Source organism: Mustela putorius, unplaced genomic scaffold, assembly GCF_011764305.1.
Source record: "Mustela putorius furo isolate JIRA1106 unplaced genomic scaffold, ASM1176430v1.1 tig00000596_pilon_pilon_pilon, whole genome shotgun sequence".
In the NCBI taxonomy this organism is placed as follows: Eukaryota; Metazoa; Chordata; class Mammalia; order Carnivora; family Mustelidae; genus Mustela; species Mustela putorius.
In genome coordinates this window covers 12,878,217-12,903,504 of record NW_025421428.1, presented here as the reverse complement: position 1 = coordinate 12,903,504, position 25,288 = coordinate 12,878,217, and the positions used below count along the sequence as shown (strand labels likewise).

General features: G+C 40.4%; 1 protein-coding gene across 1 annotated transcript in view; it reads left to right on the top strand.

Annotated features, from left to right (window-relative positions):
• Nucleotides 1-25,288, top strand: part of SETX (senataxin) — an 84,797-nt gene that overhangs the window by 19,424 nt on the left and 40,085 nt on the right. Inside the window, 3 exon segments of the mRNA XM_013058609.2 lie at nt 2,594-2,765; nt 2,882-2,969; nt 3,446-7,639. Of these exon segments, the coding sequence (XP_012914063.1) occupies nt 2,594-2,765; nt 2,882-2,969; nt 3,446-7,639 (4,454 nt within the window).

Genomic DNA, 25,288 nt, shown 5'->3' with positions numbered 1-25,288 from the left:
AAACTAATTACAGTTAAATGAAGAATTCAGTTATGCGGTCCTACAAGGTGTGTTTCCAGTGCTCAGTAGCCGCATATACCCGGTAGTTACTGTATTGCGCAGTGTGGGTCAAGGACATTTCCATCAGCACAGAAAGCACTCTTGGTCAGTGCTGTTCAGATATTCTAGAAAACAGTGTAAAACTTGTAGTAATATTTATTATTATACCCTCACTTTCTTGTGCTCATGGTTGTGTCAAGCTGATGGGAAAGATCTGTACTGAATGTTTCTAATCTTTTTTTTTTTTTTTTTAAAGATTTTATTTATTTATTTGACAGAGAGAGAGGAGGAAGCAGGCTCCCTGCTAAGCAGAGAGCCTGATGCGGGGCTCGATCCCAGGACCCTGAGATCATGACCTGAGCCGAAGGCAGTGGCTTAACCACTGAGCCACCTAGGCGCCCCGTTTCTAATTTTTTTTTTTAAAGATTTTATTTATTTGACAGAGATCACAAGTAGGCAGAGAGGCAGGCAGAGACAGAGAGAGGGGGAAGCAGGCTCCCCACCAAGCAGAGAGCCCGATGTAGGGCTCGATCCTAAGACCCTGGGATCATGACCTGAGCTGAAGGCAGAGGCTTTAACCCACTGAGCCACCCAGGTGTCCCCGAATGTTTCTAATCCTGATGAAGTAGTAAATATGATGAAGGGTGTCAGATCCTATGAAAGTATAATGAATATCATTTCCCCCCACATTCACTTCTCTTTAGGCAATTCCCATGTGGATATAAACTCATTTGTACAAGATTCTAAAAGAGATATGTAAATATTACTCTTGAGGAGTGGGGGAAGGAGCTCATGTTCACCACAGATGGAAGGCCAGGTGGGGAGAGGGTAGCAGGTAGCACAGGCACCGCATACAGCGTACTGTCCTGGTGCACCGTCAGACCAGCGATGGCCTCAGTTCCGTCACTCCCAGGCTGACTCTGGCTCCTGCCTGACTCTGCCTGGCCGCAGCGCTTGGGACCTTTCAGAGGCATCATTGGAGGGTGTGTGGTTAGTTGAGCATCTGAAACGCATTCCTGACTCCTCTCATTATATGTGTGCTGCTGAAACGAGCACCCTGACTCCTCTTATGAACAGGTTTCATATTGCTTTGTGGCGTTCCTGGAGCCTGGAAGGGGTCGGCTTGTTCCTTGGGGGCATCAGAAGGGGCGTCTCTGTGGCTCCCCTGCACTCCTCTCTGCTGCTGGCTGGGGCGCCCACATCTGCTGAGCTTCCAGTAGTGCGTCTGAGCAGCTCTGCTAAGAAGCTGTGTCCTCAGCCCTGCCTTTGGGAGCTGGCGCATCTCCTGGCACTGCTGCGGCTTGTCCTGGAGCTGCCTCGACCATGGCTGCCACCACCCAACACCCAGTGCCCCCGCCCTCCATGTTAACTTTCGTGATCACATACCTTTTCTTGCTATGTTATTAAAGTTATTACTAATTCCTTTACCAGTATTTACTACATTTGTAGTTCATTCCTTTGTGCCTTTCCCATACAATTCTGTCTTCTCTGTTAATCCAGCTCCCCTAACCTTCTTCAGAATGGGAGTCCCCTCTTTTAAGAAGGCTTTCATAATGGTCTTCAACTGATGACTTTGTTCCTTACTTGAGAGCTTACTGGACATGAGACATTGTGTCCGCTGCAGGAAAGGAAGCAAGTAGAGTTTAAGAGTCCTGAGGGAAATAAAGCAGAAAGTTCTAGGTGATCAGATAAGCTATCAGTTTGATAGGGAGGGAGCACCTGTGTCAGAAGAATGCTAGCGAAGAGTAAGGGACCAGGGAATGTTTGGTGTAGTAGGAACATTTGAGCTGGGCTTGAGGAAGGACGATTCTGATGGGTGGTGCTAATAGTGAAGGCATTCTGGTTCTTACCTGGGAAAAAACCAGCTGTTTTTGCTGTAGATAAGGTATGATTATGGAAGTCTGAAAAATGAAGCTGAAAGAAACAGTAGAGTAGGATCTTAAACGTAAGGGCATGACAGAGGGCTTTGAATTCTTGGAAGACATTAAGGAGCAATTGAAGGCCTTTGAGTGGGACGGTCTTTTGCCACTGCGCGTCTCATAGAGAAGAGGGAAAGGACTGGAGGCAAGAGCTTCTCAGTAATGGGAATTCCTGTCATTTGGATGAAAAGTACGTAACAAAGCCACATTGAGATATGGATGGATGAAGGGGTGTGTATCTGCTTAGCCTAATATTAGCTAAGGGATTCAGTCCTTTACAGCAGTCCCATGGCACACACAATTCAGATCACGCTAAACCAGAATTTCTTGTATCATGCGCTTTGTTTGGTAGGAAGAATTGCTTCAGGTATGCAAACAGGGTGAGAGAGGTGAGTTTACCTAGACTATCTCAGTTTGTTCCCCATTTAAAACTTTCTTAGCAGTGTATATATAGCTTGAAAAAATGCAAAATTAACTTTAAAGTTTACCAGGCTTTTAAAAACCTGTGTTTGGCAGCACTTTATTTTAAATTTGCTGCTTTGCTTTCAGTTTTGTTGCTACGCAGATAAAGAATGCTTCATTCTCATCTTTTTCTGATGGTTTTGTAATCCACCAATCACTCTGTTGTGTTTCAGATGATAGTGTGGATCCTTTCTGGCCAGCATTACACTGTTTCATGGTGATTCTGGATCGCCTCGGATCCAAGGTTTGGGGTCAACGTATCGATCCTATTGAGGCATTTCAAACCATTATCAACAATGTGAGCTACAATAAAGAGATCCAGAATATACGGAACAGCTCTGTGAGGTTTGTTCAGTCATATAATCTCAGCGAGGAAGTCTGTTGTAACTGACTTGCAGTAGGGTTTTTTCCTTTTTGTTTTTCTTCATTTCAGTAATTTATATATATTCTTACTCTTGAAGGACCAAGTTAGAACCGGAGTCATATTTGGATGATATGGTGACTTGCAGCCAGATTGTATACAATTATAATCCCGAGAAGACCAAAAAGGTACAAAGCATTTTGAGAATTCAGATGATCCCGTATTGCCTTTGTATTGTGTAGGCAATGTTGTCCATAATTAGATGAATTACTGATCTTTCGATACATAGCTGTTCTGAATCCACTGCTGCGTGAGGGGTTTCTAACTGAACAGATGTACATGGGGAAAATGGACTCTCACTACAGGGTGATACTTTGAAAAATGAAGGGCAGTTAGGAAGGGTGGAAAGGTTACAGGATGAGGGAGATAAGTGACATGACTGGAATCAAAACCTGCTAATGGAGAGAAGACCAGAGTGCATGGAGGGGTACTCACAAACCCTTGTCCTCAACATGGAACTGTGTTTTCCATTTTGGGGGGGCGTGTGTATATATGTGAACCGAAGTGGGAAAACTAGGCGATATATATTCTTGTTTATAGCTCTGTATTCTATCTGTCATGAATTCTGTTTGCTTGTCTAATGTCTGTATTTCTTTCACTTTAGGATTCGGGGTGGAGATCAGCCATTTGCCCGGATTATTGTCCTAACATGTATGAAGAGATGGAAACATTAGCCAGTGTGCTTCAGTCAGATATTGGTCAAGACATGCGTGTTCATAACAGCACGTTTCTGTGGTTCATCCCTTTTGTTCAGTCCCTCATGGATCTTAAGGATTTGGGTGTGGCTTATATAGTGGAGGTTATTCATCATCTGCACTCCGAAGTCAAAGATGTCCTCAACCAAACAGATGCTGTTTGTGACAAAGTTACTGAATTTTTTCTCCTAATTTTGGTGTCCGTGATTGAGCTGCATAGACATAAAAAATGTCTGCATCTGCTGTGGGTTAGTTCCCAGCAATGGGTAGAAGCTGTTGTAAAATGTGCCAAGCTTCCTACCACTGCATTTGCACGGAGTTCCGAGAAGTCATCTGGAAATTGCTCCAAAGGAACAGCAATGATATCATCTCTGTCATTGCATTCAATGCCATCGAATTCTGTGCAGCTGGCTTGTGTGCAGCTGATTAGAAGTCTCCTTAAAGAAGGTTATCAGCTTGGGCAGCAAACTCTATGTAAGCGATTCTGGGATAAGCTCAACTTATTTCTGCGTGGAAATTTATCGCTAGGTTGGCAGTTGACTACTCAGGAAACCCATGAATTACAAACTTGTTTAAAGCAAATTATTAAAAACATAAAAGTCAAAGTACCTCAATATAACACTTTTGTGGATCTGAGTCCTGCATGTAAAAGCTCTCCTGCATCTTACAGTAAAGAAGAAAATGAACAAATAGATAGGAAGTCTAATAAAGACCTGTCCTGTCTAGAAAGCTCCAGCCCAACATTTCCTAAAGAACCAATGAAAGCGGAGACCTATAAGATGCAAGAGAATGTGTTGATCAAAGCAAATAACACTGTAGAAGAGGATAATGAGCAAAATTTTATAAAAGACTGGAAACTAGAAGATCATGTCCCAGCCGAGTCATGCATAAAGAAGAGTAGTAAAAACCTTTTCACTGAAAAAGGTCAAGATCACGTTAAAAAAAGTACAGGGAAGCAGAAGTCTGTGAAAGAGAATTGTACTTCAAGGAATGATCCAGAAAGGGGATGTGACAGAGGAATAATCATGTCAACACGTTTGTTAACCAGCTCTAGCACTGAATCTCTGGAGAAGGCATCCACATCAACTGAGGATTTCTCTTTCAAAGATGATGCTCTTGGCAAAACCTCAAAATCAAAAACTAAGGCACGTAAAGATGAAATCTGTGCTAAGTTATCACATGTAATAAAGAAGCAACACAGGAAAGGAACTTTGGTCAGTAATACTGGTAATTTAGAGGAAAACCTAGCTGTGTCTAACATTGACAGTTTCTATTCAAGGAAAGATTCAGGAGGTCAGAAAGGGGACGGCTTTATGCACAATCTCTCTTTAGATCCTAATGGCCTTCTGGATGATAAAAATGGGGAACAAAAATCTCAAAACAGTTTATTGCTGAAAAAGAAACCACTGAAGAGTGAAGAATTAGATATTTTCTCGTCCCATGAAAACAGCTATCAAATACAGGAATGTCACATTGATAATAAAGATTTGGTCTCATTTACAGAAGTGACCAACACTTTTGTGAAGAAAACTTCTCCCTTCAAAGATCCTGTGACTGTTCTTGAATCAAGAGATAAGGAAAGTAGCAAGAACACTAGTCAGTTGTCTTCTCACTTGAGAGAACAAGCTCTTGGCCTAAGTCCTCAGTCTGACACCTTAACAGATTCTCAGGTAGACAGAGACCTCCACAAGTTATCTTTAATAGCTCAGGCCAGTGTTATTAAGTTCCCATCAGATTCAACTCAAAAAAGCTCATCCCAGTTACAAAGAAGAGTGAAAGATGGCAGAAGGCGTTTCCTGGCTGACCAGAATAATACTGGGGAAGCCTGCCGCGGCCAGATTATTATTATTTCAGATTCTGATGATGATGACGATGATGATGAAATCCTGGGTTTTGAGAGACATATTAAGCAAGATAAAATAGGCATCAAGAAAGAATGTCCGGAGCAGCATACTTCAGTAGCTAATGCGAATGTGGAAAAGAAGCTAATAAAGGAAGAGGAGACAAAGTCCCTTTTGCAGTTTGAGGAATCGGATTCTCAGATTTTTGAGTTTGAAAGTCCAGGTGAAGTGTTTTCTGTTTGGCAAGATCAGGAACCAGACAAGAATTCAGTTCAAGAGAATGAGAAAAATTCTTGTTCAGCTGACATAGCTGATATCACAAATGATTGGGGTTATGAAACAGATTATGTATCTGAAGAGGTTATTAAGAAAGTAGCAGAAGGCATTGAAAAACACACAGAACCGCAGAGCAGTATTTCTGTTGGGGAAATTCGTGAAACTGAAGTAAAAAAACGTAAGCGAAAACGATTTGAAAAACCTATGGCTGAAGATCATCCAAGACCTTCACCTTCTGATAGAAATGAGGACCAGCCTGATATTCTTAATGAGAGAAGTGTGACTGAAAATGATTTTAAAAGTGTGGACCTAAGGACAAGTCCCAGTTCAAGTGTTCAGAGAGACAAAGACACTACAGTTGCACTAAAGAAGTCTTCTCCAAAGCTTCGTTCTTATTCCAAACCCATTAGGAGAGTCCCACTTTCTAAAACTCCTAAGAAAACGCATTCAGATACCAAGAAAGGGCAGAGTAAAAGTTCAAATTACATCAGTTGTAGGACCACTCCTGCTATAGTTCCACCAAAGAAGTTGCGCCAGTGCCCTGAGCCAACTTCAACAGTTGAGAAACTTGGTCTAAAGAAGGCTCCTCGTAGGGCATTTGAGTTGTCTCAGCGATCTCTAGAGTATTTAGTTCAGTTACGCGACCATGGCAAAACTGTTGGAGTGGTTGATACTAGAAAAAAGACTAAGTTAATTTCCCCTCAGACTCTCTCTGTGAAAAATAATAAGAAACTGCTGACAAGTCAAGATCTTCAGTTGCGAAGGCAGATGAGATCCAAATCACAAAAAAATAGACAAGGACTTTCAGATTATGAAAGTAAAGATACTACAAGAGCAGGACCGTGTGCAGCACAGAATTCTGACATACTTGTCCCAGAATCAGATGGTTCAGATTATCGTTCTAAAGGAGGAACTGAGGTGGTTGCTAACACCACTGGGAAACAGTCAATAAAACGTGCATCTAAAGAACCAGAACCCATGAAAACAAAATACGTCTCTCAAGTGACAGATGATACTTGCCTCTTGAGCCCGTGTGCTTCTGTTGTGTTAAATGGAAGAATACCAACAAATGAAATAAATGTCTCTGCTTCAGCCAACCCCTTAGGTGGAAGTGACCCAATAGTACATCGTTTAGAGTTGGCAACTTTGAAAGACGGAGAGCTGGACTCGAACAGTGATACAGAAGATGAGAATATATTTCTGACACAGCACAACCCTGAAGATATGGATTTGTGTTCACAGGTGGAGAACGGTAATGAGAAACTCATTGAAGTAATTCGTGGCAAAGATAAAGCACAGGTGGAAGAAGATTCTGTAAGTCGGCCTCAGTTGGAATCTTGGAGTAGCACAAAATGTAAGTACAAAGATTGTGTTGAAACACCGAAAAACCAGGGTGAATACTGCGCAAAACACTCTGAAGCCAAAGCAGCCGATGAAGATGTATTTCGTAAACCTGGCTTGCCTCTTTCTGCATCTAAGCCTTCGAGACCTTCCACTGCTAAGATTTTTAGCTCAAGTAGTACTTCACGAATTGCTAATCTTTCCAAGTCTTTGGAAAGTACCCCTGCACTTCCACCAGCTCTAAAAAATAAGTCAAGTGGGGCACAGGCTGTTTCGAAAGTCCCACAGCCAGCCTCTGTGTTGTCTCCAAAGCCGGCGGGTGAAGTGAAGAGTTTGTGCAATGTTCTTCATCCTCAGACTCCAAATAATTCCAACAGGCAAGGTTACAAACTGACGTTTGGTGAAAGCAAATCCTTCTCAGCTTCCACTCCAGTCAACATTCTCTTGTCATCACAGTCCATCTCTGACACCTTTGTCAAAGAGGTCTTAAAATGGAAATATGAAATGTTTGTGAACTTTGATCAGTGCGGGCCCCCAGCAAGCCTTTGTCAGTCCATCTCAAGACCTGTGCCTATCAGATTTCAAGATTGTGGCGATTATTTTAATGTTTTTTTCCCTTTGATGATACTGAATACTTTCGAAACAGTAAGTATATTTTAATTGTATACGGGCCAAGACTTTGAAGTTGCTTCTTTTTTTATTTTGGTAGTGATTAGAGTATAGTTAAAATAACTGACCTAGTTTTGATTTAGTTGGAGCTTTGAGATTATATGTTGAATGGACGTTTATGCCAGACACTGTTCTAGTTGCTGGTGGTACAGAAGAATACTTTCTTAACCTCTGCCCTTCTGGGGCCTCTAGACACAATTCAGAGTGCTAATGAACAAGTCCAGAGGTAGCACAGGAGTGTTTTTTGATACAGAGGTAAGGGAAGACATCTCAGAGGAGATAATTTCCCTTCTACATATATTTTTAAGTAATAACAAACCTTTACTGAAGTTTTCTTGAGGAGGTGGCATGGGGTAAATTACATTGAACAACACAAAGCAGTAAATCCTAAATTCCATTTTAGATATCTGTCTTCCCAGTTTCTCACTCATCCTAGCAATTGCTCTCTCCCTTCAATTGCCTCCCCTGTCTCAGTGCATACTCTGGTTCTTCTGTCTTCCATACTCCCCCTGGTGAGGATTGCCAAGTAAAATACAAGATTCCCAGTTAAATTTTAATCTCAGAAAAACAGCTAATGATTCTTTCAAGTGTAAGCATCCAACCTGCTTTGAAAACAAAGCAGGTTGGGGTGAGAAATTACATTTTTACTTTTTCAAGTTACTTAAAAAAAAATGAGTGTGTAACAACCTGAATTTCTTAAAAACATAAGCAAGAACACTGAGATAAATATTTGTGTACTCATTCACCTGCAGGTATTTGGGTGGCCCATACGTGTCAAGTTTTTATTACAGGCCTCTGCCTTCTAAATGTGAGAATTTCAGATTAGGAGAAGGGCCCTAGTATATCTAGCACAGAGGGCATAGGGCATTTCTGACAGAAAGGTTCAATAAGAAATAAGTGTTTACACTGGTACCAGAAGGAATCCAGCATGAGAAGTATATTCCAGGCAAGGTGAGGGGAGATACTAAGGGGGGAATCCCGCTCAGCATGTTGAAGGAAAAGGAAATGTATCACATGAAGGGGCAAATGTGCTATGTAAGATCATCAAGTAAATTGTGAATATTTGTTAAAAAACTTGAATCAGAGCATCCTTAAAATATACTTTATATCAATTTATGCCCTCAATTTTAGCCATTGTTGTAAGATTTAGTTTAATAGTATTTCAAAAGCATTAGAAACAACTAACTGACAAAGGATCTTTAACATCTCCGTAATAGCAAAGTGAAATACTGATGTAGTATTAGGAGAATTATTTTCTTCCCATAGAAATATTCTTAGCTTAGTGAGCAGTATATGTAGTTAAATGTGCTTGGGAAAATAAATTTTATTCATTTTGAAGCTAATTTTTTCTTTAATCTTTATTCTTCCTGGAAAATTTGCTGAGAAGCCATTCACAGCCCTTAAATTTAGGACAGATGTATTTTTTATTTACTCTTCCCTAAATTAAGAGCTAATCCTATATTCCTTTCAGGACATTTTTGTAGCTCTAGTCTTTTCAAAACAGAATAGGCACAAGTTCTATTTATATATACACAAGGGTTTATTTATTTTTTTTTTTTAAAAAGATTTTATTTATTTATTTGACAGAGAGAAATCACAAGCAGGCAGAGAGGCAGGCAGAGAGAGAGAGAGGAGGAAGCAGGCTCCCCGCTGAGCAGAGAGCCCGATGTGGGACTCGATCCCAGGACCCTGAGATCATGACCTGAGCCGAAGGCAGCAGCTTAACCCACTGAGCCACCCAGGCGCCCCAAGGGTTTATTTTTTATGTTTTATTTTTTATTATTTGAGAGAGAGCACAAGCTGGTAGAAGGGGTGGTTGAGGGAGAGGGGGAAGCAGGTTTCCCACTGAGCAGGAAGCCCTGACATTGGGCTTGATCCCCAGACCCAGAGATCATGACCTGAGCTGAAAGCAGACACTTAACTGACTGAGCCACCCAGGCACTCTCTACATATACAAAGTTTGAAATAGTCAAATACTTTTGTAAAAAATGGCACGTACCCGTCATCCCCTCAGTAACCATTTTTTATTCTCAGTGGATCCTTTTGATGTCTGCTTTCTACTTCCATATTTCTAAAACGTATCACTCATGTGACATCTTAATTTTTCAGTTTTAGGCATTTTTCTGTTGCTATAGGAAGTACCTTTTTTTCCAACCCTGCGTTTGCACACATCTTTCCTGCCCCTCATCCTCATTACAGAGCTGTTTTATGATTTTTAGGTCAGTGTTTGTTGTTTTGACTTTATAAAAGGTATCCTTTTCTAACGGCTAAGTCATATAGTCTGCTATATGTTTATGCCAGACGTAACTACTTTTCCTTTCCTTCTCAACTCTTGGCTTTCTCTGGATTTACTATCTCATTTAACTTTCTGTATACTTTAAGTTAGATTCAGACTCTCTTGGATGTTTAAATCTCTAATGGTCAGGTACATGAAGTAATCTGTAAGTTTCATAGTCTTGGTTTATGGTGGTTAACCCAGAGGACTCCCCACCCTCATCCCAGGCCTTGTGTTTCCTTCTTTCCTGTGTAGGCTCTCTTTCTCTTGTGCCCCTAGTCGTCTTTCTTAGTTATGCCATCATTTTAGGAAGGTATAGCCTTCCAGCTTCCTGAGAAAGGATGTGTGGATGATAAAGTTTTGACACCTTTCATGTCTTAAAATGTCTTTGATTTTCTCACTTTTTCTACTCTCCATCTCACTTTTCTTTTTCTGCTTTATTGGAGGCTTTCTCACCTATTGAATTTTTTTAACATACTTTGAGTTTCATGGGACTCTTGGTCTCTAAGGATTCTGTTTTATAGGATCTTGTTCTTTTCATGGGCATGGCATTTCTTTATTGTCTGCAATTTGTTAATGATAGTTTTAAAGTTAGTTAAAAAAAAAGTTCTCTTTGCGTGGTTCCTGTTCCCCCAGTTGCTTTTTGCCTGTTCATTTTAGTGTATACAGACCTTTTACATTAACTCTTCAGATAGCTAATGATTTGCGGTGATCTACTCACAGTTAAGAACAGGACACTGAAAAGCAGATAGGAACATTATTCATAGTAGCCCAAAAGGGGAAATAACCCAGATATCCATTAGCTGAAGAATGGACAAAATACTAATGTCCATACAACGAAGTGAAATTCAGTTCTAAAAAGGAGTAAGCCAAAAAAAAAAAAAAAAAAGAGTAAGCCATTATCTGCTGCTTTTACATGTTCATTGATGAACCTTGAAAAATTATTATATATTATAATGTAATATTATATAATATATATTGTTACTGTTACTATTATGCTGATATCTGCAACTAATACTATATGTCCGGTATACTTCACTGAAAAAGAAAATATATTGGTAAGTGAAAGAAGATACAGATGGCCATATACTATAAGATTACATTTATATGGAATGTCTAGAATAGGTAAATCCATAAAGACAGAAAGTAGATTATTGGTTACCAGGGGTTGGGTGGAGGAGGGGAAGGAGACTCCCAATAGGTATAGGGTTTATTTTGAGATGATGCAAGTGTTCTGGAATTTAAGTAATGGTGATAGCTCAATGAAATAGTGAATATACTGAAAACCACTAAAAGGGTACACTTTAAAATGGTGAATTTTATATTGTGTGAAATACATCTCAGTTTGTGAAAATGCTGTAAATAAAAGGCGGGGGGATGAATTTAAATAGTGATGGGTTAAAAGAGATGCTTAAGAATACCTGAAACTCCTCCTGTGCTAAAATGATCCTTTTTATTGCACTGTGCAAGTTAAATGTGATCTGAAGGACACCAGAACATGGTGGAACCCAGCGTTAATTTCATTCTTTGTGTGAAGATTGTATGATTCAGGGTAGTTACAAATCTGTTTTGTTGTGTATAAGATTAAAGAGAAGCTCTGAGTGAAAGGGTAGGACAGTTAAGTGTTAGCATTTTGTCGTGAAGCCCCATCCCCACACTTACATGTCAACATCTGTAGGCTTTTTTCCTCTCTTAAGTGAGGTCAGATTTTCCAAAGGATCTTCAGATATTTTGCCTGGAGGGGGTAGGTCTGATGGGGAGCTGACCAGGGAGCTGACTGAGGGATGAGGGTCGGGGGACAGAGGGAAGGGGGGCCCGGCATTCAGTGTAGAAGCATTTGGCTAATTGCCCTCTTTGTCAGTACCGGATCTCCACCATACCTGCTGTCTCCAAGGCTGAAGACTGTATTTTACCCTCTCCGTAGACAGAATCTCTGCAGCGTTTTGTGGGTAGCAGTGAGGGGCTGTCTCCCTTCAGTCCTCCTTCCAGATCAGAGGTCTCCATCACATAGCTTACCGGTTGCAGCTTGGCTTCTTGGGCTTTCTGAGTCCGCTACCGTTCATCCAGCTGCTTTCCAGCTTCCAGCATTTTGAGACACGTGTCTTATGTTCTTTGTCCTAAAGAATTAATCCTGTTTTTAAAAATTTCTTTGGTGGAGCACCTGGGTGGCTCAGCAGGTTAAGTGTCTGCCTTTGGCTCAGGTCATGATCTCAGGGTCCTGGGATCGAGCCCCGCATTGGGCTCTCTCTTTGCCTGCCTCTCTGCCTGCTTGTGATCTCTGTCTGTCAAATAAATAAATAAAATATTTGAAATCACACAAAAAATATTTCTTTGGTGTTTTGGTGGGGTATCAAGAGGGGTGAACGGGGAAATGGCTGTGTTCAGGCTCTTTCTTTTCTTTTTTTTTAAAGATTTTATTTATTTATTTGACAGGGAGAGATGACAAGCAGGCAGAGAGGCAGGCACAGAGAGAGGAGGAATCAGGCTCCCTGCTGAGCAGAGAGCCTGATGTGGGGCTCGATCCCAGGACCCTGAGATCATGACCTGAGCTGAAGGCAGCGGCTTAACCCACTGAGCCACCCAGGTGCCCCAGGCTCTCATTTTTATTTGAAATTTTCTTTTTCCTTTTTTAACCATACAGCTTAAGCAACATTGTTTTAGCATTTCTTTCTTTTTTTCTTTTTTAGATTTTATTTATTTGACAGAGAGATAAGTAAGCAGAGAGGCAGAGAGAGAGGGGAAAGCAGGCTCCCCACTGAGCAGGGAGCCCGATTTGGGGCTCCATCCCAGGACCCTGAGATCATGACCTGAACTGAAGGCAGAGGCTTAGCACTCTGGCACCCCATTAGCATTTCTTGTGTTTATTCAGGCCAACAGTTATTGGTGGTATTAAGATGCCTTGATTTTAATTTTTATTCTAATGAGCCACAGACTGTGGCGTCAACCACAGCCCTGGACCAAGGCTCATTACCCTCATTCTGATGGAATTTGACTTCATAATGTTTGTTAATAGAATGCTGTTTGGTTGGTATCTTATTTAGGACATAAAGCATATTTAGTCACTATGTCTTACTGCAGGTGAAGTGACATTATGTAAATTAACACTTGGTGCAAAAGACAGATGAGAGCAAATTCAAGTTCTGGCAATATGAGTCTTTTATTATACTGATGTGCCTGATAGAAGATACATTTGTTTTTTAATCCTTACATTTAATGCATAAAAGGATTAGACAAATGTTTGCCATTTTGGCAGGTTCCCCTTTTTTGGGGGGTTGTGGCAAATGCTCCTTTATCTTAATGTTTATATTTGCTGTCCTTGTCTGCAGTTCTCTCCTGTTACCAGGCTCATTGTAGGTTGTAGGATAGGGAGCAGGTAGGAAGAAAGTGCTCTTCTAGGGTCCTGACTTTGATTGTCAGTACTTAAATCCCCTGTAGTGAAATTGCTTCTTTAGCTCATCTCAGATTGTAATTTATTCTGAAAGGAAGCAAAACAGGTTGATATAAATCACACTTGGAAACTGCTCTTGAGACCTGGCAGGGAGCTGCAGAAGAGCATTCTGTGCAGGGTAGAGGGGCATGACAGGAATGTGATGCTTTGAGATGGGGACTAACTGAGCATGTATGAGCAGAGAGATTAGGCTGGTTAGACTGGAGTGAAGGAACTGAGGGGAAAAGGGAAATATAATAAGATTGGAGAAGTAGGCAGGAGCCAGATGGTATATGGCCCTGGAAACTATGGGTTGGGGTTTCATCTTCAGTTTAATGAGAAAGTGCTGGAAGATGTTTAGTTGGTGTTAGGGTGGGGGGTAGTAATACGCAGTAGATTGCAGTTTTTTACCCATCATTCTTGGTTGCTCCATGGAGAATAATCTGGAAAGGCAAGCATAGATGCTATATAGATGTGTTAAGGGGCTGTTAGAATAGCCTGGGAGAAAGGCAATGGTAGTTTGGTTTGGGTGGCGGCTGTGGAAGTAAAGAGAAGTGAAGTCATTGTGGGTAAATTTTGGAGATTTATTGATGGAATGGATGTTGGAATTCAGGAAAGAGAAGATGATTCTGAGGCTTTTGGCTTAAGCATCTGGTTAGGTGATGATGCTGTTTACCGGGCATCACATGCATTTGGGCTAATGGCAGTCTCTTCTACAAGTGACATCATAGAAGCCAGAGGGTTGTAGTTGAATGTGTTAGATGAATATATATTGTGGGAAAGCCTAGGGGCAGGTAGGACATGATGTGGTCTCAGAGTGGGAAAGAAATGATAGACCAGACTAGAAGAACTGCCACAGATGGGAGTTAGAGTGGATTTTTTACTTTGCCCTTTTTTCCTTCCTCTCATCCTGCTGGGCTAGAACACTGCTTTGATGTTACCTTGTAGTGCAGAGCAGAAAAATTGCAGCTAGCTCATGTCTGCCAAAAGTAGTAGGTAGCATTAGGGTTGTTCTATAGCCCAGCCCATATGAGGCATGGCTGACAGTAAGAGTCTTTGAATTCCTGGATTCTTGAAAGTTCTCATCCCTGGGACTAGGTTATTATAACCAAGGGAGTCAGAGTTTGAAAAACATAAGTCCTGGGATAGATTTGCTGATTATAATATTACCATGCTCATTCCATGAGGTATGTTCCCCCCCATTCCCCCCTACCCCATTCATAAGCAGAGGCACAAAAGCTAGAGTGGTGTTGGGATTTAGCTGCTTTCCCTCCTCCCCTGCCCCATGTACCTTTCCAAGTGATGTGCCTAGTATCAGTGGGGAGTATGAATTCAAGAGGGGGAAAGATGAGTCTCCTTGGAGTACAGTCACTATAAGGGAAAAGTAGCAAACTGGAAAATACAGAGAAGATAAAGCAAAAGTAGTGGAGCAGACAAAAAGATTTTAGTCCTAAGCACGTTAAGTATTTTCAGAGATAAAGGAGAGAACATGAAACACGAAGCAGGAGAAACTGTAACAATGCAGAGAAGATAGTGTGGCTGAAAGAGATAATAGTTGAAATCAAGAATTCATAAGTGGCATGAATAATAAATATACACAATTTGAGGTATCAGGAAAGGATGGAAGTGGGAAATAGAAAAGGTACAGGTTTGGTACAAGTACAGTTCTGTGTGTAATAAGGAGCTCAGGAGGGAAAAAATGAGCTGAGATGATAAAACTGGAAATTTGCCAGTTAAGAGTTTGGGTTGAGAGGGTTCTTTTTTTTTTTTTTTTTAAAGATTTTATTTATTTATTTGACAGACAGAGATCACAAGCAGGCAGAGAGACAGGCAGAGAGAGAGGAGGAAGCAGGCTCCCTGCTGAGCAGAGAGCCTGATATGGGACTCGATCCCAAGACCCTGGGATCATGACCTGAGCCGAAGGCAGTGGCTTAACCCACTGAGCCACCCAGGAGCCCCAAGAGGGTTCTTATATAGAGAATATAACTAAGCACACATGTACCATAACAGTTGCAGCAAGACCTTGATGTACTAGTCTTGCTGCAACTAGAATGTACTGAGAGGCAAGTTCCAGTAGTAACACTCTCTGCCAGAGGCATGCGTAAAAAGAGCTAGAAAAGTTAAAATGAAAGAAAGGAAAAAGAGGGTAACAGAAGAACATGAACAAAAGAAAGCAGGACTGCAGTTTTACAATCAAAATTAAATGTGAAAATAATTCAGAAACACAAAGACAGGTACTCATAGAAGGAATATTAACCCATTAAGAACATAGAACCAACCATGAGCATGTGTGGATGCAGTGGTTTAATCTCAAAATATTCAAAGCAGCAACTGAAAGAGCAGTTGACAATGACAATGTCATTGTCATTGTCAAACAGCAGTGAATAATTAGAAGCGTCATAATCCTGATCATTTGCAGATGGTATCACTATCTACATAGAAACTCCGGTAGAATCAGTAGTTGGGTACAAGGTTGATGTGCAGAAAAAATGTTCCTTTATAGCTGTAATAATTAGCTAGAATGTATGAAAGAAGTATCAGTTATAATCAGACCCAAACTGCAGACATGTTAAGAGCTTAGCAGTGAATGCATGAGGTATTTATGGAGAACATTTGAGTCTTAACTCTATTTTAAAGGCCATTAAGAAAGAGTGAACCAATGAAGAGAGGTACCATGTTCATGGATAAGACAATTTAACATTGTAAAAATATGACTTCTCTCGGAATCTATACAGTTGATACAGTTTCAGTTAAAATTCCAGCAGGATTTTTTTAAAAAGCTGCAGGGAGGGACAAAAGTAAAGGGAGAAGCAGACTCCCCGCTGAGCAGGGAGCCCAACTTGGGACTCTGTCCCAGAATCCTGGGACTATGACCTGAGCTGAAGGAAGATGCTTAAGCAGCTGAGCCACCTAGGTGCCTCCAAGCAGGACATTTTTTGAAGAGCTTTATAAGCATTTTAAAATTTATGTAAAGAATAAAATATTTTAGGGCGCCTGGGTGGCTCAGTGGGTTGGGCCGCTGCCTTCGGCTCAGGTCATGATCTCAGGGTCCTGGGATCGAGTTCCGCATCGGGCTCTCTGCTCAGCAGAAAGCCTGCTTCCCTCTCTCTCTCTCTCTGCCTGCCTCTCTGTCTACTTGTGATCTCTCTCTGTCAAATAAATAAATAAAATCTTTTAAAAAAAAAGAATAAAATATTTTAATAGTCATTTTGAAAAAGAACAGCATGATGGGGAGAGGGGACACTCACTCACCTTATTTAATATGAAGACATATTTAAAGCGTTGTAATTGGAGGGCACGGGAATGGGCAGACAACTCACTGAAATGGAACAGAGATCCTTTAGCTCCTGAGACCTACCCCCACCCCCGCCCCCCCAGCCTGTATGACAACTTAAGGATAAGACAACTTAGGATAGACTGCCACAAGTCAGCAGGGAAAGGATAAATTGTTAGATAGTACTGGGAAAATTGGCCTACTCTAGTGGGAAAAAATTAGCCCACCTTACTGTCTTATAGCATAATAGAATCTTCAACTAACACGTGTATTTGAAAGAATTATATGAGAGAATAAACAGTATCAGAAAACACATGTCAGTTTAGGTGACTGAAGTCCTAAAACCCAAGAAGTATTAAGCACAAGATGAAAAATTTGGGTTTTACCCTGTCAAAGTTAAAAATTTTTCAGTGAAGGACCCCATATTCTTGGTTAACAGATAGGAAGAAGAGTTAAAATATTCCCAAAGTGACAAGACCGCTAGAATATACAAAAAGCTTTTGTAAATCAACAAAAAAATAATGTGGAAATCAATAGAAGATGGACAAAAACTAAAACTAGCCATCCATCAAAGGGAAGACTAAATGGTGAATATACGTAGTGCTGCTCTAACTCACAAAGAAGAAAAGTACATTAACAGAGTGGTGAGCCAAAGTTTGTGATCCCAGCTGACCTCTTAGTTTCAGACTGAGGTGTACGCATCAGAACACACATGTCCATCCCTGGGGATCTGTTATTAAAAGATGTTATTAAAAGGATTGTTTACAGAGCGGGAACCAGTTAGGTTGGATGAATAAGATATGGCAGTTCTAACTGCAGTCAGTAGCAACAGACTCTTAAGTACTGACTGAAAACAAGTAGGCACGTTTACACTGCAGTGTCCTTTGGGTAAATATACACCGCACTGGATTTTTTTAGTGATGCTCCTTCTAGACACAGAGTGAGTGAGTGTGGAGGGTGGAAGTTCTGGCCTTGTGGGTAGAGGGAGAGAGTCCTTGCGTAGACTGTTGATGGGAGTACATCTTGCACTGGAGATGAAATCTGTTGACCTGACATCAAAAGCAAGGAGGCAAAAAGAGGGCAAGGAAGTAATCTTTGAAAGTGGAGTATGCCACCTGGATGAACCATTTTGGTGGGTTGGTTAGGACAGAAGCCAAGTAGAAAAGACGGGAATAGCAGGACTGTTTTTGGAAGAGGAAGGGGAGCAGAAAAATGGGGCAGTAGTTGGATGGTGATTCAGGAATTAAAGAAAGGTTTGTTTTGTTTGCTTCGTGGGTTTTTTTTTTCCCCATTAATAATCTTTATAAAGCATTGTCAGATTTACAGCAAAAGTGAGGACAAAGCACAGAGTTCCTATATTACCCCCCCCCCCGTCTCCGCATGGTTTGGGTTGGTTTTTTGTTTTCCAAGAAGTAGGTCAAGGTGTATGCTGATAGGAAGAAGCAATGAGCAGGAAGAAATTGAAGTAAGACAGTGGATAACTTCAGAAATTGAGTCTTAAGGAGGAAAAGAGGGATTCAGAACAAAATTAATGGGTTTGCCTTTGACTCTGTAAAGAAAGGGAAGACAGGATGTACGAGTATGAGTGGCAGTTGCTTTGTAGGTTTTGGGTTTGGTTCTGTCTTGTAACCTGTAAGGCAGCATTGGTTGTTGGGAACCACCATTGCACAAACTCCTTTTCTGCAGTGAAATAGCTGTTATTTTAATAATGGGATTAACCATCTCATAATCAAAGAAAATGTATGTAGTGGTAACATTTTTATAAAAATATAATGTTAGAATATTTGATCTGAAAAATTACCAAATTTTTAGAAACCTACAGTTTTATACAATAATCCCATTCTCTATATTTATTGGAAAAAAGAAGGCTGGTATGTCCTCTGAGGACACGGCCTGGCTGGACATGTCCCCCCTACCCACCCCCGCCCAGTGTAAAGAAAAGGGACACGGCATGTTTGAAGTTACAGTGTGTTGTATGATATTATAGCATTTCCGCTGTTCTGTGATAATTTGAAGAGCCAATGTTAGTTTCTGTTCAGTGTGTTGTAAATGTTCTACCCAGGGAGCTTACTTTCTAACTATACGCACGATTATTTGTCCTCCCTAGGTGATTTCTTACACACTTAATACTGCTTTGATTGACCACAAGCATTCACTTACTTGAACCTTTAACTACTATTTCACTTAGTGTGAAAATATTAGCACATGCCATTCATGATGTTTCAATTTTTGAAGTCTAGAAGGTTATGAAACAGATAAAACTGTAACTTCATCAAATGTACAAATCAGTGTATATATGGTATATTGAATATATTCATTAGTACTTTTTTTGAGTTTCTCTGTACTTTCTCAATAAGTTTGGCCTCTAGTATGCCATTATAGCTTGATGATCAGAGATCCTCTTTATTTCTGGCTCCTAAGGTTGCTTTGGAAATTAAAAACCTGCACATGTTTATAGCAGCTTTACTCGTAATTGCCATAAAGTAATTATTTTTATTAAACTATTTTTAGAGTAGTTAATTGGTTTACAGCAAAACAGAGCCGAAAGTACAGAGTTCTCATATATTCCTGTCTCTACATGCATGCATGCCCTCCCGTTACCAACATCTGGTGCCGGACTAGTACATTTGTTAGAATTGACAGATCTGCATTGACTCATTGATTTCCATTAGGGTTCACTCTTGGTCTACAGGTTTTGACAAACGTGTGATGTCCTGTGTCTACCATTATAGTATCATACGGAATAGTTACCTGCCCTAAAAATCTTCTGTGCTCTGCATGTTCATCTCTCCCTCCTCCCTAATCACTGACCGCCACCTTTTTCACTCTTCCCATAGTTTTGCCTTTCCACAATGCCATGGAGTTGGAATCCTCCATTCTTCAGACTGGCTTCTTTCACTTACTAAGCCTTTTTAAAAAATTTATTTTGAGGGCGCCTGGGTGGCTCAGTGGGTTAAGCCGCTGCCTTCGGCTCAGGTCATGATCTCAGGGTCCTGGGATCGAGTCCCATATCGGGCTCTCTGCTGAGCAGGGAGCCTGCTTCCCTCTCTCTCTCTCTCTCTCTGCCTGCCTCTCCATCTGCTTGTGATATCTCTCTGTCAAATAAATAAATAAAATCTTTAAAAAAAAAATTTATTTTGAGAGAGAGAACATGCACGCTCGTGATTGCGGGTAGGGAAGAGGGGGAGAGTTTTGGATTTTGGCCATTCGAATAGGCATTTAGTGGCATCTCATTTTAATTTTCAGTCTCTAATCGCACAGGATTGTGGACATCTTGACCAGTGTTTACTTGCCATTGATATCCTCTTTGGGGAGGAGTCTCTCAGGTCTTTTGCCCATTTTTGGGTGACTTATCGTTAAGTTTTAAGGGTTCTTTATAAATTCAGGGTAATAGTCCTTTATCAGGGGTATCTCTTGCAAATATTTTCTCCAGGTCTGTGGCTTCTCTTCTCATTCTCCTGACATTGTCTTACTCAGAGCAGAACGTTTTTAATGAAGTCCAGCTCATCAGTTCTTTCTTTCATGGGTCATGCCTTTGATGTTACATCTGAAAAGTCGTCACCATATCCAAAATTCTCTAGGTTTGCTCCTGTGCTACCTCCTAGGAACTTTATAGTTTTGCATTTTACATTTAGATCTCTGATCTATTTTAAGATACTTTTTTGAAGGGTGTAATAATCTGTGTCTACCTTCATTTTTGTGAGTGCCCAGATGTTTAGCACTGTTTGTTGAAAGAGATCGTCTTTGCTCTGTTGCACTGTTTCTTGCTCCTTTGACCCGTTGACTGGGATTAGATCATTTATGCAGCTCTGTTTCTGGGCTCTCTGTTGTGTTGCATTGATCTCCTTGTTTATTCATTCATCAGTACCACACATCTTGATCACTGTAGCTTTACGGTAAGTCTTGAAATTGGGTCCTCTGACTTTGTTCTTCAGTATTGTGTTAGCTAGTCTGGATGTTTTGCCTCTCCATATAAACTTTAAAATCAGTCTATTGATACTTTGCTGGGATTTTTATTGGGATTGCATTGAATTTATACATCAAGTTGGGAAGAATTTTTCACATTTGGACAGTATTGACTCTTACTACCTTTGAACATGGAATATCTTTGTTTATTTAGTTCTTTGATATTTTCCATCAGAGTTTTGTGGTTTTTCTCATATAGCTCCTACATGTATTTTGTTAGATTTATGTTTAAGTATTTCATTTTGGGGAGTGCTAATATGCATGATTATATATTTCAAACTCCACTTATTTATTATTAGTACATATGAAATATTTTTGTACTTTAGCTTATATCCTGTAGCCTTGCTAGTCTGTTGATGGTATGGATTACATTAATTGATTTTCGAGTGTTGAACCAGTCTTACATGCCTGGGATTGATTGCACTTCATTGTTGTGGTGTGTGATTCTTTTTTATACATTGTTGGATTCCATTTGCTAATGTTTTGGTGGGGATTTTTACTTTTATGTTGGAGATACTGAGATACGGTTTTCTTTTCCTGTAATGTCTGTCTGGTTTAGTATTTGGGTAAAATGTTGGCCTCATAGAATGAGTTAGGGACTACTCTACTGCTTCTGTATTCTGGAAGAGATCATAGAGAATTAGTATAATTTCTTCCTCAAAAATTTGGTAGAATTCGCCAGTGAAGTCAGCTGGCCTGGGTATTTTCTGTTTCAGAAGGTTCCTTTTTTTATTGATTGAATTTCTTTAATAGATGTTGGCCTGTTCATGTTATCTTTTTCTTGTGTGAATTTTGGCAGATTATTTCTTTCTAGGAATAGGTCCATTTTACCTAGGTTATCACATCTGTGGTGATAGGGTTGTTCATAATATTTCTTTATCACTTTTGTGTCTGTGGGATCTGTAGTGATGGCTCTTCTTTCATTTCTGATATTGGAAATTTGTGTTGTTTTTTCCCTCAGCCTGGCTAGAAGCTCATCATTTTTATGATCTTTTCAAAGAACCAGCTTTTGGTTTCATTGATTTTTCTTACTGATTTCCTGTTTTCAATTTCATTGATTTCTGCTCTTTTATTATTTCTCTTTTTATGCTTGCTTTTAATTTAATTTGCTTTCTAGTTTTCTAGAAACTAGTTTCCTAAGGTGGAAGCTTAGATTACTGACTTTCTAATATATGCATTCAGTGTGGATAAACTTCCCTTTAAGCACTGTGTCTGCTTTTCACAAGTTGTGTTTTTCATTTTCAGTTAGTTCAATATATTTTTCAAATTTCCCTTGAAATTTCTTTGACCGTGTGTTACTTAACTCTGTTGTTCAATCTCCAGATACATTGGGCTTTTCCAGTTATCTCTGTTGTTGATTTCTAGTTTAATTCTGTTATAGTCTGGAACAGACAGCGTATGATTTCTGTCCTTTTAAATTTGTGAAAGTGGATGTGGTCTGTTTTGCCATGTGATCTTGAAATGAATGTATGATCTGCTCCTGTTGTGGAGTAGTCTAGATTTCATTTGTATCTGGCTGATTGTTGGTGCTTTTGAGTTCAGCTGTCTTTCCTAATTTTCTGCCTGTTAGATCTGTCCATTTCTGATAAAAGAATGTAAAAATAATTTTTTCTTGCAGTTCTGTCAGTTTTTGCCTCATTTATTTTGATTCTCTTTTGCTAGGCACACCTGTATGAAGGCTTATTGTGTCTTCTTACCCATGTAAGATACATGGACCCATGTATCTTGGAGTGGTGACTTATTTGTCCCTCACATGATGCCCCTCTTCATCCTTGAGAACTTTCCTTGCCTTGAGATCTGCTCTGCTGGAAGTTAATATAGCTACTCCCTCTTTCTCTTCTTTTCTCTCTTTCTTTCTTCGTTCCTTCAAGTGTTTATTAGAAAGTATAGATACTAAGTTTTTTAAAAAATTCTATCTGACCAGTTACTAGCTATATTGCTTTGGGCATGTTATTTGAATATTAGTTTTTTCCCCTAGAAATGGCATCTACTAGCAGGTGCAGTGGTGTTAAGAAGTACATGGAGGGGCACTTGGGTGGCTCAGTGGGTTAAAGCCTCTGCCTTCGGCTCAGGTCATGATCCCGGGGTCCTGTGATCGAGCCCTGCATTGGGCTGTCTGCTTAGTGGGGAGCCTGCTTCCCCCTCCCCCCTGCCTGCCTCTCTGACTTCTTGTGATCTCTGTCTGTCAAATAAATAAATCTTAAAAAAAAAAAAGTACATGGAAATTGCCTTGTGTGCTATGATTTCCTTTCTACTACTGACTGTTAGTGTGGTTATCTTTCTCTGTCCCTTTACTTTTTAAAAAAAAAATTTTAAGATTCATTTATTGAGAGCACGCAGAATGAGGTGGGGGATAGGCAGAGGGAGAATCTTAAGTAGGTTGTGCTGAGCACAGAGCCTGACGTGGGGCTCGATCTCACAACCCTGAGATTAACAACCTGAGCTGAAACCAAGAGTCGGATGTTTAACCAACAGCCACCCAGGTGCTCCTCCATCCCTTTACTTTAATCCTTAATGTGTCTTTACTTTTAAAGTCAGTTTCTTGTAGACAGTGTATAGTTGGGTCTTATTTCCTGATTCACTCTCACAGTTTATCTTTTATTTGGTGTATTTAATCATTGACATTTAAGGCGACTATTGATATAAGTGGATTAATTTCTACTGTTTTTTTCCCTTTTTTAGAATAAAAGAGCACGTACATGAGCAGGGGTGGGGAGGGGCAGAGGGAGAGAGAATCTTAAGCAGGCTCCACGTCCAGCCCAAAGTGGGACTCAGTCTCACAACCCTGAGATCATCACCTGAGCTGAAGTCCAGCGTTGGGCACTTAACTGAGCCACCCATGTGCCTCCCTGCCATTGTGGTTTTTTGTTTTGGGGATTTATTTTTAAAGATTTTTATTTATTTGACAGGGAGAGGGAACACATGCAGAAGGAATGGCAGAGGGAGAAGCAGGCTTCCCACTGAGCAGGGAGCTCCCCCCACCCATGCAGGATCCCAGGATGCCGGGATCACTACCTGAGCTGAAGGCAGACGCTGAAAAACTGAGCCACCCAGGCGCCCCCGCCATTGTGGTTTTCACTGAGCATTTTCTATAATGCCATTTTCTCTTTCTCCTTAGCATATCAATTATTTTTTACATTTTTTATTGGTTGCCCTAGAGCCTGCAGTACATATTCACAACTAATCTGAGTCCACTTTGAGGTAACACTTCATGGGTGTGTGAGTACGTTGTGATAACAGAATAGCGCCAGTTCTCCCTCCCATCCCTGGCATCGTTGCTGGCGTGTGTTTCACTTGTGTGCGAATACACACATAAACGTACGTGATTGAATAAATCATTGCTATTATTTTGAATAAAACTATTAGGTTAGTTAAGAATAAGAAACATAAAGGTTTTAATTTCACCTTAGCTTATTCTCTGATGCTCTTTGTTTCTGTAGATCCCAATATGCTTTTCCTTCTCAAGATCTTTTCTAACATTTCTTGCAAGATAAATTTAATGGTGACAAATACCCTCCATTTTTCTTTGAGAAAAAGCCTTTGTTTCTCCTTCACTTTCAGAGAATAATTTTGTGGGTTCAGGGTTTTATGATGGTAGGTTTTTTCCTCTCAACAGTTTAAATATTTGCTTCACTTTCTTCCTTTTTACATGGTTTCTGAGAATTTAGATGTGATTCTTATTCTTACCTTTTCTGCTCAGTAGGTAGGTTGTTTTTCTACACTGATTTCTTTCACGATTTTTTTTATCTTTGCTATTTCAGGTTTCTGAAGTATGAGTACGATACGCCTATGTATAGTTTTTGGCATTTGTTCTGTCTGGTGGCCTCTGAGCTTTCTGGATCTGTGATTTGGTGTCAGACATTAATTTGGGGGAAACTCTTGGTCATGATCGCTTCAGGTCTTGCTTCTGTTCCTTTCACTCCTGCTCCTGGTGGTCCCATTTCTTTGGCCCTTGCCCGCAGTTCTCGGGTTTTCTGTTCCGTCCCCTGTTCTTTGTTCTCCTTGCCTTGCAGCTTTGATGGTTTCTGTCGCCAGATCCTCAAGCTCAGCAGTTCTTACCTCAGCCGTATCCAGTCTCCTGACGAGCCCACCAGAGACTTCATCCTTCATCTCTGTCAGTGTTTTCTGGTCTCTGGCATTTCTTTTGATTCTTAGAATTTACATTATCATCTATTCTTTTTTTTTTTTTTTTTTTTTTTTTTTTTTTAAATAGAGTGAGGGAGAAGGAGAGAGAGAATCTTAAGCAAGCTCCATGGCCAGCATGGAGCCCAAGGCGGGACTTGATCTCACAACTGTGAGATCATGACCTGAGCTGAAATCAAGAGTTGGATGCTAAAATGATTGAGCCACCCAGGCCACCCCCATTATCATTTCTTCCATGCTCTACTTTTTCCATTAAACACATAGTATATTAATTACAGTTTTTAAAAAATTTCCTGGTCTGGTAATTTCAACATTCTTGCCATACCTACCTCTGATTCTGATGCTTATTCAGTCTCTGTTTCTGGCCTTTGTTGCGTGACCTTACAACTTTTGTTGTAAGGCGGACATGATGTAGGTGAAAGGAAGAGTCAGCAGTAAGCCGGCCTTTGGTGATGTGGTAAGCTGTGGAGGAGGGGGACCTTTCTGTAATCCTGTGATAGCCCCTCAGTCTTCTGGGGAGGTTTGGCTCCTGGACTAAGA